Genomic DNA, 13,681 nt, shown 5'->3' with positions numbered 1-13,681 from the left:
TGGGACTTAGCAGGACTGAGACTACCCCACCCAGCTCATACATGCAGAGCGAGGGTCCCACTTACGGTTCCCACAGTGGGGGCCCTCCCAGCCATCGCGGCACACGCAGCGGTAGCTCCCGTTCTGCAGGACACAGGTGCCCTCGTTCATGCACGGGCTGGGTCTGCAGACATTGACCGGCTGCTTGGCTTCTGCAACGGAGAACATGGCCACCAGGCCCGGCCTGGGTCAGCCCCAAAGACTCCTGCTCTAAGAAAGCCCAGAACAGACGCAAGGCCGCTAGAGTAAATGGTTTGCACACCTTCGTGTCTTCCTCGGCCTTGTAGCAACAGCTTAGCACATGGTTGGTGCTCCATATCCCTAGGCTAGGTTACACACACCAGCTTCCACCAGGCTTCCCTCTCACCTGCATACGGAGGCTCTTTCTCTTGGATGTACTGTGCACAGGGTGGCGCTTACTATTGTTACTATTGTCACACGCTTTTTAAAAGGCAAAAAGGAGGTCAGTGGCAAAAGGAAGCATTGGAGTCAGGCTGGCCTGGCACATTTGCACACTTGTCTGCTATTCGCTCCTTGGGTCAGCAGCTTAGACCCTCGGGGTGTCTGTGGCTACCCCAAGGATGTCTTCCGCTTAAGTGGAGCACATAAATTCTCAAGTTTGGGAAGGAGGCATCTGTGTTACTTAAATTCTGTGCACCTTAAACGTCCAATGGAAATGGCTGTGCCTACCATAGGAGATCGTGGGACTATAGGATTTAGCAGAGAACCTGGCACATGGAAGGTCCTCAACAGACGCGAAGAGCTGCACTCCTCGTAAGAATGTACATGGAGGCAGCCCTGAAGGGTGTGATCTCCCACTCACCTCCACATATCCAGTCGATGAGCGCATCCTGGTGGTACTTCAGGTCTCTGTAAGCCGCCACATGGATCAGGGAGTCCCGAGGGCCTGCAAGCCTCCGCAATGCCTCCCTCAGCACAGGCCCCATGCCCACAACCAACACGGAGATGCCGTTGTTCCTCAGCTTCTGGGCAGGGACGGATGCGTCCTCTGCCCCCTGCCCACCGGTGAGTACCACCACGGCCTTGGGGACTCCAGGCCGGGCACCCCTCTGGACCGTCATCACCTTGTCATGGATGTGCAGCAAGGCTGTGCCAGCCGAGCCTGCCCCACCCAGGTAGGGGGCCTGGCTCATGGCCCGCAGCACAGCAGCCCGGGTGTGATGCGTGTCCAGCCCGAAAGCTGTCTGCACCTGGCTACCATATACCACTAGGCCGACCTGCGTCACATCAGGGTTCACGTCAAACCGGAGGACACAGCTTCTCACGAAGCTCTGCATGTGAGCAAAGTTCTCTGGCCCCACGGAGGCTGAGGCGTCCAGCATGAAGACCAGGTCCAGCGACTGGGCCTGGCAGCCTATGGGGCAAGTAGAGAGTGAATCTCCATGGCCATGGTGTACACGGCAGTGTGTGCGAGGTGGGGCCCCTCTTCTGGGCCCAGTCAGCAAAGTGGGGACTGCTCTGGGTTGGGCAGAGCCCAGGTCACTCAGTTGCGGCCTGTCCAGTGCAGAAGCTATCCTCCTCATCTTCCCTTAGTCACAGAACACCAGTCTCCTAGAATGCTAGCAGGACATATAACACACCCAGCTAGAGCACATTTCTCAGCCTCCCTTGGAGCCAGTTGTACCCCCGTGTCTAAGGTTTATCCAATGGAATGTGATCAGAAGTAACTACAACTCCGAAGTTATGTCTTCAGAAAGGAAGCTGTGGTTCCTCAAAAAGTTTAACTTAGAATTACCACATGACCCAGCAATTCTGCTCCTACGTATGTACCCAAAAGAACTGAAAGCAAGGATTCCAAAAGATACTTGTACACCAATGTTCATTGCAGCATTATTCACAATAGCAAATTAATAATAATAAATAGCAACAGCTAAAATTTACCATGTGCTTACTATGTGCATAGCATGTACTAAGATTGTATATTGCTTATCTTAATCTTCACAAAAGAACCCTTCAGCAGGTGCTATTATCCGTCCCATTTTACAGACAAGTAAACCGAGAAGTTACTCATGATGTGGCTAGGATGTAAAAGACTGGGACTATGGTTTCAGCCCCTGGCCCAGACCCTGGGAGGAAGAATGGCTAAGTACTTACCAAAAGAAGGCATGGCCCACCCACTGACCAGTCGGCCCGAGTCAGGCCAATGCTGGTCCACAACCGGCACCCGTGTGGGATCTTACCTGGACGCTGCTGGCTGCACAGCTTCCTCTGTAGCTTGGGGATTTGGTGGAAGAGGTCCTGAGGGTTGGCGTAGACTATCACGTGCTTCGGGCTGCCTGTAATCTCCTCCAGCTCTACCTGCACAGCCTCGCTGCCCACACCCAGCAGGAGCAGCTGCTGAGCCCGCGCATGGCGCGCTAGGCCAGCCACCTTGTCCTGGGACCGCGCATCAGTGAGCAGGACAACCGCTCTGTGTGGACGGTCCTGGCCTGTCCTGGTGGCACTCCCAAAGCCATGCTCTGCCACCTGCCACAAAGCGCTGCCCGTCAGGGTGGCACCACCACTGAAGGGGATGCTGTCGAGGCTCCGCATCAGGCCTGGCACATCCTGGTACTCCCCCACGGGCACCGCCACCACCAGCTCCCGGCTGTAGTAGGCCACACCCACGCGGGCCTGGGAGTCCTCGTCCAGCACGGCCTGCACAAACCGCTTCACGAAGGCTTTGGCCCGCAGGAAGCCCTCCAGTGTGGTGCCTGCCGAGCTGTCCAGCAGGAAGAGGATGTCGATCCTGCATTCCAGGCTCAGCTTCGGGGCTGCCAGAGTCACAGCAACAGCCACTGTCACACACAGCACTTGGAGCACTAGAGATGCCCAGCCCCACACAGAGCAGGAGAATGCCCCCCACCCCAGGAGGGGAACAGGGCAGAGAAACTGAGGCTTCGGGAACAGACTAAGTGACAGCGCTAGATATGGAGTCTCCAGGGTCTCGCTAAGGTCTCCATCCTTTTTTTTTTTTTTTTTAATGTATTTTATAACTCTTTTTTCTTTATGGTTCGTGCTTTTTCTGTTCTGTTTGAGAAACCTGTGTCTGCCTCACAGTCATGAAGATATCCTCCTATGTTGTCTTCTAGAAGCTTCATTGCTTTGCCTTTAGAACTATATTCCATCTGGAATGAATTTTTGTGTAGGTTGTAAGGTAGGAATTGCTGTTGGTTGCCATCGAGTCTACTTCAACTCATAGCGACCCCATGTGACAAAGCAGAACCGCCCCATAGGGTTTTTTTGGGGCTGTAATCTTTACAGGAGCAAACTGCCAGGTCTTTCTTCCCTAGAACCACTGGGTGGGTTTGAACCACCAACCTTTGGGTTAACAGCCAAGCACATAGCTCTTGCACCACCAGGGCTCCTTGAGGTAGGGGTTGAGATTTATTTTTTCCATTTGGATCACCAACTGACCCCACCCCACATTTTTAAGAAGTTATGATTTAACAAGCTCCTACTATGTGTCAAAAATCGGGCTAAGATTTTAGATACATAATCATATTTAAAACTTCCAATAGCCCTATGAAGTAAAGCCTATTGTAATCTTCATTTCAGACCTTTAGAACCAAAAGAGTTTGGGGCTCCTTGTTCTCTTCCATAGAAGAGGGGAGAAAGGACTCTGCCCAGGACTAGGACCCAGAGTTGGGCTTCCGGCTGGTTCAGTGATGCTCAGACACCAAGCAATGACCAGTCTAAAGCTGATAAACAAGGAGCCGCTGTCCTACCCTGAGCTCCACCTGCTGGATTATTTATTTATGGGACACTTAGAACACCGTACCACATGAAAAGCCAGCTCAGTGGTGTATTTGGAAAGAAGGTGGCTCTTAAACCCAGTGGCTGATTTCCACCCAATAGCTACGAGAGTGGGAGGCGAGAAGGGGGGGCCCATGCTCTACCCACTCCCCAACAGTCTCTCAGAAACCCCATGTGTACGCACCACAGTTAGCGTCCCCTCCAAAGGCCAGCAGGCAGATGCAGTGGTACTCATCCAGACCTTCTGGAACACACGTGCCTCCATTCTGGCAGGGCTGCGAGTCACAAGGACCTACCGGAGAGATGCTTACTAACAGCCAAACATATCAGCACAGAGGAAAGAAGGGGCCAGCAGCCCGCCCCGCCAGCCCCTTCCTTCCCCCTCTGTCCCCTAGGAAACACCACCACACCTGTAGCAGAGAGGGAAAAGAACTGACAGGTACATAAAGGAGGGGCTGGGAGTGGCTCTGCTAAAGAACACTGTTAGGGATTGAACTGTGCCCACCCCCCATCTGTATTGGAATCCTAACCCCTATACCTATGGACATAACCCAGTATAATGCAGTCCCCTTCCATAACGTAATCTCAAATGTAATGTACTCAATCAGTTGAGGTCATGCCAGTGTGGGTGGATCCGAGACCTAATCACTTCTGAGTTATAAAAAGAACAGAATGGAGATGAAGACGCTCAGACGCAGGCGAAGACAGATGCTATCTGATAATGGAGGCAGATGAGTCTACAAGCTCAGGAACTCCAGGGATTGTTGGCTACTACAAGCTGAAATGGTGCCCTGGTAGCACAGTGGTCAAATGCTTGGCCGCTAAACAAAAGGTCGGCAGTTCGAACCCACCAGCCACTCTGCAGAAGAAAAATGTGGCGTTCTGATTCCATAAAGATTTACAGCCTTGGAAACCCTATGGGGGCAGTTCCACCCTTTCCTATAGGGTCACTATGAGTCGGAATTTGTTTTTAGAAGCTGCAATAGACAAAGAAGGACCACCTCCTAGGGCCACGGCCTGAATTCGGATTTCTAGCCTCAACTGTGGAAAAATGAATTTCTGTTCTTTAAAGCTACCTTCTTGAGGTATTTCTGTTATGGTAGCACTAGATAACTTAGACGCTCAGTGGTGGCTTGGTGAGGCCCTGACTTTGAATTACAGGGCTCACCCGAGGATGTGTTGATGGAGCCTGACCACCAGCTCATACTGGGAGCAAATGCCTTTACTAGCCCACGGCTGCTGAGAAGTCTCAGGGAGCTCAAAGTGTCCATAATAATGAGCTGGTGTGGGGCCTGGGCCGTGGTAAGGATGAAGATCCCAGATGCATGAAGGTCACAGCCGTGGTGCTGATGGGGCCATTTCTTCATGAAGTCTGACATGTGGATGTTCTCAGCAGCTTCTGCAGCTGTGCAGAGAACAGTGACGCTTCCGATCCCAGGGTCAGGCTGCTCAGTGGTGAGTGTGGCCTTCTCCACTGACTTGGCCACGTTAACTAACCTCTCTGAGCTTTGGTATCCTCATCTTAAAAAGGGTGATGATCACTAAGCTTATCCCAATGTTGTGAGGATTAAGTGAATTAATTCATGTAAAGTGCTCAGCACAAAGCAAGCTATAACAGAAATACCACAAGTGGGTGGCTTTAATGAACAGCAGTTTATTTTCTCATGGTTTAGGAGTCTAAATGTCCAATTCAGGGTGCTGGCTCTAGGGGAAGGCTCTCTGTCTGCTCTTGGGGAAGGTCCTTGGCTCTTTTCAGCTTCTATTCTTAGGTTCCTTGGCTATCACGTGGCATGAACCTTCCCCTCCATTTGAGCTTGCTTGCTGGCTTAGTCTGCTCTTCTGTATTTTAAAAGAGATTGATTTGAGACATACCCTATACTACCTCATTAACATAACAAAGAAAACCCATTCCCAAATGGGACTGTAACCACAGGTATTTATAACACATATTTTGGGGAGACACAGTTCAATCCAGAATACTCCTATCATAAGAGGTAACACAGTATTTACTTTTGGGTACAAAGTGTAAATTATGGGTAATGCCTACTCAAAGCTGCTATTTTACACAGGAAACCACAGCCATCCTGAACTGTCCGCTGACACCCTACAGCCAGTATCTGAGCTCCTTATCCATTTCCTCATCTGCAAAATACAGACATTACCCCAGGGCCTCCTCCCAAAGCCACAGACGTCAAGCAGGATCTTTGGGTACTCGTGTGTCATGTATTCAAGGGACCTGATAGACTGCTGAGTGTGGTTATTATTGGGATTGGCGGTTCTGTCCTTTTTGCTTTAAAATACTAATATATCCCTTGGTTGTTACATCGTTGCAATTAAAGTGTAGACATTAAAGAGGCTGGCTCTGGGCCCCTGGCCTGCTGTTCTGTCAGCTGGAGTACCATGGAAATCAGCCAGGGAGCTCATTAGCAGCAGCCTTTAATTGGCCGCTGTGTGCCAGGCACTGGGCTAAGTACTTTAAACGCACAGTCTCATTTCACGGTCACAGCAGCCCTGTGAGATGGGTACCATAAAAACCCTATTTTCTAGATGAGGTAGCTGAGGCTCAATGAAAGAAGTCACGTGCCAAAGGCCAGATAGTTGGTAAGTTAGGGGCTGGGACTCAAACCCAGACCACTCTGGTTCCCAAACCATAAGTCCGCAAACTGAGCGGGAACAGCCTTACTTTCAGTTTCTAGCACGTTTCAGAGGCCAGCAATGTTGGGACTTTAAAACTTTGGAAAGAGATGTCTAGCCTCGGGTCGGCACCGCCACCCTGGCTGCGTGAGCAGCCCATTGGCTCCGCTTCTGGGCTCCTCACCTGCATCAGCAGTGGTGTATCTGCATAGGACTGACACTGACACACTCAGAGCAGAGTCTGTGCTCCCAGGTCGGCGGGCTGCACTAGACCCCAGGAGAAGAGCGGGCCGGGTGCATTGTTGCATAATGATGTGGGGAGGTCATGTGTTTGGAACCACTGCGAGGGCTGACGAAGCACTTCCGTGGGCATTCGCTTATCGAATCCTCACTAGGCTCCCATGTAGGAGACCCCCCTAAGATCAAGAACAGGAAACTGGGGATTCCAGACATACAGCAAGCACTGCACCCATCTCACAGAGGAGGAACCTGAGGCTCAGGTCACTTGCCCTGAGTTCAGCACCGGATCGAGGCCTCCTGTCTGCAAAGCTGGTACGCAGTCCACAGCCCTCGCTGCCCCTCAACACTGCGAGGGGCACAGGCGGGGAAGTCATTCCAAAGCTCCCACTCTGTGCTTCGTGAGAAATACCAGGGAGCAAGTGAGGCATGAGGATGCGGAAGCACACTCTGCGGCCTTGGAAGCGGAGTTAACTGCCACGTCCCTCTCTCCTGGCGCCAGTACCAGCCCCCCATCTCTGCCCCAGGACTGCCAGTGCCCCTTTACAAACCCAGCCTGGCCCCAGCGCCCAGAGAGAGCAAGCCAGTGCGAGAGGCAGACCGTACCTGGGCAGGTGGTCCTGTAGCAGGTGGTGGAGTGGCTTAGGAACACTCTCCTCCAGCTACAGTCAGAGGGAAGAAAATGGTGGAAGACATCAAAGGCTTCAGACAAGAGCAGCATGGAAGACGTTTAAAAAACACTGACATCTGATACAAGATTCCAATGTAGAACGAGGCCAAGGGAAAGCCCCTTCAGAGTTACTTTCTTTCCTGATTCCACTCCGACTTTTATCAGTACATAGAGTAGGGAATGTTTTCAAACTATTTAGAGACAAAAAAAAAAGTTAACAGAAGTCAGCTATCATAATATGAAGAAGGGCCAGTGGTTAAGTGCTCGGCTGCTAACCGAAGGGTTGGTGGTTAGAACTCACCAGCCACTCCGTGTGAGAGAAGACCGGGTGATCTGCTCCCGTGAAGACTGACAGCCTTGGAAACCCTACGGGGCAATTCTACTCGGTCCTATAGGGTCACTAGGAGTTGGAATCAACTTGACAGCAATGGGTGTATCATAATAGAGAAGTCTGTGGTCAAAACTCGAAACTGTGGGAACAACCTTATATTACGAGTTACTTTCTGGGCCCAGCAAGATGCAGTAGAGGGAAAAATACCGTGAATTAGACAACGGGATTCTGCCTATGTGACTCTGGGCAAGTTACTTTCCTTCTCTGGTCTTCAAGTCCCTCTTCTATACAATAACTCTATCTAGAGTTTTCAACTGCACTCCTTGGGGCTTTGGATTGAGGGGACGGGGACTGCGCAGCTGGGGCCAGGCCTCCTCATTGCCATAACCTCCCCCCCTTCATCCCAAATATACTGCTGCTATCTGATCTGCACAAGTGCCCCTATGGGGCTCCACTGCACAGAAGGATTTACAAATCACCAGACTCGACTTCTAAGGTCCGTCTGAGTGCTAACGTCCTGTGATAACACAGCAGCCACTATTCCTGGGTGGCCTCCATGTGCCAGAAATCCCCCCTTGTTACCTGGAATCCACAGCTACCTGCAGAGACAGTTACCTCCATCTATCAGATGGGAAACAGGTTCAAAGGGCTGAATTAGGTCACCCAAAGTCGCACTGTTACTAGAAGGCAGCACAGCTGGTATCCAGACACCGACCACCTGACCACAAAGCCCAAGCCCTGTGCCCTCTGGGTTAGCCCCCATGACTTGCCCTGCTGGAGGGAGGTCCCTTGTCCCATGGGCGGGAAGCCCACCTCCTGGCTGGCAGCAGGGACGTCCCGACCTAAGCAGACTCTTCTCTTTGGGCTTTGGCCAACAAAGTTCTCCAAAGACGGCTTCTTCCAATAAGATCCCACCCTGGGCTGCTCCCCCAGGGTCAGGTGAACTGGGCTCACCTCTAGGGCAGGGTTTTTCTTGGGTAAAATATCCAGCTGGGATAAAAGCCAAGCCAATTAAGCACTCAAGGAGTTGCTGGAACAAAGTTTGCCAAGCTGCCAGCTCATTAAGGAGAAACCTTCCCCTCTAGCTTCGAATCCTAATGACCTCATAAAATCACAAGTCCTAGCAGAAAGCTCCATGAGGCCTGCCCCTTCCCCACTCTGCCCTGTGCCTGGAACTGGCACTCTGGGCAGATGGTGTTGACAGGCCTCCACCTGGATCTGCATACAGCTCACTCCCTCACCTCCCCAGGTGTGGACTCAACCACCACGTTCTCTGCGAGCCCTTCCCTGGCCTCTGTATGGAAGATGGCAACCCGCCACCTTGTCCCCAGTCCCTGTTACTCTTCTCCACAGCACTTATCACCACCCAGGAGTTGAAGTTGTCCATCATGTTGTCCACCGCCTGCCCTCTTGGAATGTCAGTCTGTGAGGGCAGCTTTGTTGCTGAGATGTTTGCTCTGAATCTCCAGGTCCTGGGACAATACCGGGGGGCACAGGATGCCCCCAGTGAGGATTTCTTGAACGAGCGAATTGACAAAGAGTGTCTGATATACAGATCCCTTTCTAAAAGCTTACAGGATTAATGGATTCTATGTATTAACTCACCTGATGCTGTCAGCACCCCTACAAGGTAGGTACTGGTATCATCTCCCTAGGCACCCAGGCTGGATGCTGATGAGACGCTGACATTGAGGTGCTCTCTGACCTTCCCTGTTCCCCTGAGCGCTGTCCCTGGCTTCCTCCCAGGTCTCCTTCCATCCCTGTCACACGCTCCGTGGCATGACCTTGAAGAGCTGTTCTACCTGCAGCTCACCAGCATGTGGCATTTAGGGGGTTCTCATCCCTTGCCCCCCCAGCCATGGTCTTGCAGACATACCTGTAGAAGGGACAGCGCGAGGCCAGCACGGCGTTGGTCTGTGGCGATCCTCTCCAGCACAGGACACTGCCATCACGCTCCCTGACCGTCTCCAGCATCTTGCGCTCACAGGGGTGGGGCTCCACCCTGCAGGCTGTGTGCACACACACCCGACAGGAGAGGACAGGGTCATGCCTCCGGCCTCCAACCCCGCTCCCCTGGGCAGCGGCCTCCACCCTCAGCCCTGGCTACCTTCTGCTTCTCTAGGGAGGGCTGCGTGTGCGTGCACGTGTGCATGCGTGTTCCTGCTCTGCCCATTTGGCTGGGTCCCCGGGCTCTGAACACCTGCTACGCTCAGGCCTCGCTCGTTTTACATCATGTGCACACGCGGACATTTTATACAATGGACGTCACTCTAACTTCTGGGGGACCCTGACAAAGACGCTAACAATGCTGGGCCTTGCCCCACGCCTCCTCCCCACTCCCCTGGGCTGACCAAGCAAGGGGAGCATCTTGGTCCTTTCCTCCTGCAGGGACAGGCACAGGGGACACACGAGGCCCTACCAGATCCTGGGTCACACTACCCCCATGGACACACATGCTCAGGGCTCCCAGCTGAGAAACCCACAGGGCCCAATACAGGGAGGTGGGAACTGAGCAAATAGGAAAAAAAAAAAAAAGAAGTCCCACCAGCTTCCACCACTGTTTCTCTCACCCTCCCTCCCAGGGGAGGCTCCTGAGTCCTGACCTCTTGCCTTGGTGACCCTTGCTCCCCCACACCCCATTTCTCTCCCCCAGCCCAGAGGGTCTTACCTGGCGGGGCGACGGTGCAGATGGCTGTGCTGCCGAGGGTGCTGAAGAGGCCATTGGTGGCATCCTCCACCTGCTCGGCAAACAGCATGTGCTGCTCCCTGGGCTCACTGGCCAGCGCCTGAAGCTCCTCCCACCTGTCCCAGCCCCACAGAGAAATTATAAAAGATCATTGTTGCCCTCCTCCTGCCTGCCCCACCTCCCGGACCACAGGCTCCTTGCGCATGACAACCCCACCCCCTGATCCAGAGGCCACTTAGCTACAGTGCGTCCATTTAGGACACAGGTAAGGACCAAGATGTGAGCCCCCGAAGGACCTCAAGGCAGCCCAGAAGCGGGTCACACTGTGTATTACAATGTGTGAACCTCCCTCAGAGGAGAGCTTCTCCTCTTCCCTGAGACCCAGTCCTAACACAGTCATTTGTCTGGCTTTGTAGCCCATGGCTGATGAGAAGAACATGAATCAGAAAGGACATGAAGGAAAGTAGCTCCAATTGGTAGCAAGACAAGAGCAAACAAGGGCAGCTCACCACAGAAAGAAAAGTGGCCTGCTTTTAGCCACCAGGCCAAAACCCTAGGCACCATCCTCAATTCTCCTCTCACACACCCAGCCTCCAATTCATCAGCTGCCCCACTGCTCTGCCTTCACAGCATATCCTGAGTCCAGCCTCTCCTCACCAGCCACAGCTGCTTCCCTGCTACAAGCCGTCATTCTCTCTCATGGGAGCTGCCCCAAAGGCCTCCCTACTGGTCTTTCCAGTTTCCTTCTTGTCCCCTCACCACTCTATTCTCCACACAGCAGCCAGTGTGATCTTCTAAGGACATAAGTCAATTCGTAGCATCCCCTGGCTCAAAACCCTCCAAAGTCTTCCCATCCAGCGCCCATAAACCCCAGCGTCTTTACCATCACCCACAGGATCTCCATGATCTGAGTCCTGGCCACCCCAGTGAAGCTACACAAGTCCACGAGGGTCTATTTTTTCCCAAGTAGATTTGAACAGGCTTTCTGACATTTGCAACCAGGTGTTCAGACTAAGCCAAAGACAATACACACTCAGACCTTCAAAGACCTGGAGGTCACAGTGTACAGGTGCCAAAATGGCAAAGTGAGGGAAAGACAAATCCATGAAGGACCAGGGTGGCTTGTCCAGCTCCCCCGCTGTTTCCATGCTGTAGCCTCTCCCAGCTGTGTTGTCGTCCCCAGGCTGACGCAGAGGGCTGGCCCAGAATGGTTAAGCCTCTTACCTGGGAAACCGGACCCCCACGGCAAACACGGTGATACCCCTCTCCTTCAGCTGCTTGGCTGGCAGAGCAACGTGCCCTTGAGACTTCCCATCCGTGACCACGATGAGGATCTGGGGCACAGAGGCATTCCTGCCCCCTGGGAACCCGTTGCGCAGAAGGTACTTCAAAGCAAGCCCTGTCTCTGTGCTTCCTCCTCTGAGGGCACCGAAAAGTAAAAAGAAGAAACAGTGGTCAGAGAGGTGAAGCTGGAGCAGAGGGTTGTAGTGCAGAGGGGGACTGCGGCTTTGAGCACCAAGTGAGCAGAAAACAATTTACCGCAATGTCTTTGAGGTTACCAGTCCCTGCCACCACCAAATCTTTCAATGGATGATGACACATCCAAGCCTGAGAAACAACACGGAGGCTTGCAGAATCACCACAGTTATTAACTGTGTGCACAGAGAAAGCCCTACTAGGTCATCATTCTGAAACGCTGACTGGGGTGGGGAGGCACATCTATACTCACTGTCCTCTGTTAACAACAATTCCTGCCTTTAACTCCACCAGGCAGAGGAGCAGGTGGCCATTTTTTTAAACATGGAAACATTCAACTGATGAGCGGCACGGGCATTCTCGTGTGTGTGTGGGTCTGAGTGAACTCGTGTGAATGCGTGTGTGAACATATATGTATGTATATGAACGTGTATGTGTGTGAATACGTGTATGGTGTACAAATGTGAGTAAATGTGTATGTGTGAACGTGTGTACGTGTGTGTGTGAATGGGTGAACACGTGTGTGGTGTATGAATGTGTATAAATGCGTGTTTGTGAACATGTGTACATGTATATGAACATATACGTGTGTGAATATGTGTGGTGTATCAATATGTATACACGTCTGTGAACATGTGTAAATGTGTGAAGATATGTATATGCGGGAATGTCAGTGTGGGAATGTGTGTATGTATATGTATTTTTAACCTAACACTAAAAAGTTTTTACTTCTCATGTAAGTCTGATATGGGTCTTCCTGCCCAGGCATCTCTCCTGGGTGGCTCCCCTCCCAGCAGCCACTCAGGGATCCAGGGTCCTTCCCTCTTGTGGTTCCACCTTCCTCTACTTCCTCTCCATTCAGCAGAGAGAGGGGGAAAGAGCCTGTAAGACTGTGCCTGGGAAGGATTTATGGACAAGGCCTGGAATATTCCTAACTTTTATTGCTTTCTATCTTAAATGAGCTCTTAAAAGGTAATTCTTCGTGGCGCTCCACTAAGTTAATGTCAACAAGAGTTGACAACTCCTAGAAGTAAGACTCATAGCCTACAAATTTATATAGGCATCTACATCAATTAATAAAAACTTTTATCAACCCATTAGTGTTTATTGTGAATCCACTATAATAGAAGACAGTGAAAGGGAGACCAGAAAGTATAATATGAACCCGCCCTCAAAGAACTCTTGGTCTAGTTGAAGGAATACAGCCCACAAGGGAGAAGGTAATAGACAACTATCAACCAGAGGACATAACAGGAGTGCTGCAGAGGGAGTTCATGGTGGGGCGCGGCCACCCAGGACAGGCTCCTGCGGGGAAAGGGTGTATGAATCGGGTCTTGGTGAATCAGCTGACCAAGAAAGCAGGAGGTCATCTGAATCAGGGAAAGGGCGTGGGCAAAGGCACAAGTGAGCAAACACAAGCTGGGTTCTGGGGCTAGCGAGCACAGCTTGGCTTGGGCAAGGGGCTTGCCAAAGAGCAGGAGTGTGCAACGTCGATGGATATCAAATGCACCCTCAGTGCTGTGCTGAGGAGCACAGGCTGTGCTGGCTCGCACATTAGACACCAAAGATAACAGAGAAGACTCCGATTCCTGCAAATACTAGTACCTTCACCAATCCTTCTGAACCTGCAAAGACTCCTGGGAGGGCAGACTCCCTTCCCATTTCTAAGGGATAACATCAGTGCTGAATGTCTGCTATGTGTCAGACACTTCATGTACCGAACTGGTTGCCGTTGATTCCGACTCGTGGTGACTCCATGTGTGTCGGAGTAGAACGGTGCTCCATGGGGTTTCCAATGGCTGGTTTTTCAGAAGTAGATCACCAGGCCTTTCTTTCTTTTTTTTTTTTTTTT

The 13,681-nt window shown here is 51.9% G+C and overlaps 1 protein-coding gene across 1 annotated transcript in view; it reads right to left on the bottom strand.

The window, feature by feature from the left end:
- Positions 1 to 590: 590 nt before the first annotated feature.
- VWA2 (von Willebrand factor A domain containing 2) overlaps positions 591 to 13,681 on the bottom strand; it is a 38,595-nt gene continuing 25,504 nt past the window's right edge. Inside the window, exons 5-11 of the mRNA XM_023729893.1 lie at positions 11,578 to 11,772; positions 10,336 to 10,469; positions 9,544 to 9,676; positions 7,273 to 7,328; positions 3,980 to 4,087; positions 2,241 to 2,813; positions 591 to 1,414 (exon numbers count right to left, since the gene is read on the bottom strand). Coding sequence (XP_023585661.1) covers positions 786 to 1,414; positions 2,241 to 2,813; positions 3,980 to 4,087; positions 7,273 to 7,328; positions 9,544 to 9,676; positions 10,336 to 10,469; positions 11,578 to 11,772 — 1,828 coding nt within the window. The 3' untranslated portion in view covers positions 591 to 785. The remainder of the gene's footprint in view (positions 1,415 to 2,240; positions 2,814 to 3,979; positions 4,088 to 7,272; positions 7,329 to 9,543; positions 9,677 to 10,335; positions 10,470 to 11,577; positions 11,773 to 13,681) is intronic.

Source organism: Trichechus manatus, unplaced genomic scaffold (assembly GCF_000243295.1).
Source record: "Trichechus manatus latirostris isolate Lorelei unplaced genomic scaffold, TriManLat1.0 scaffold00031, whole genome shotgun sequence".
Lineage (NCBI taxonomy): Eukaryota > Metazoa > Chordata > Mammalia > Sirenia > Trichechidae > Trichechus > Trichechus manatus.
Note: the sequence above shows the minus strand (reverse complement) of the source record. Positions and strands in the feature narration are given on the sequence as shown.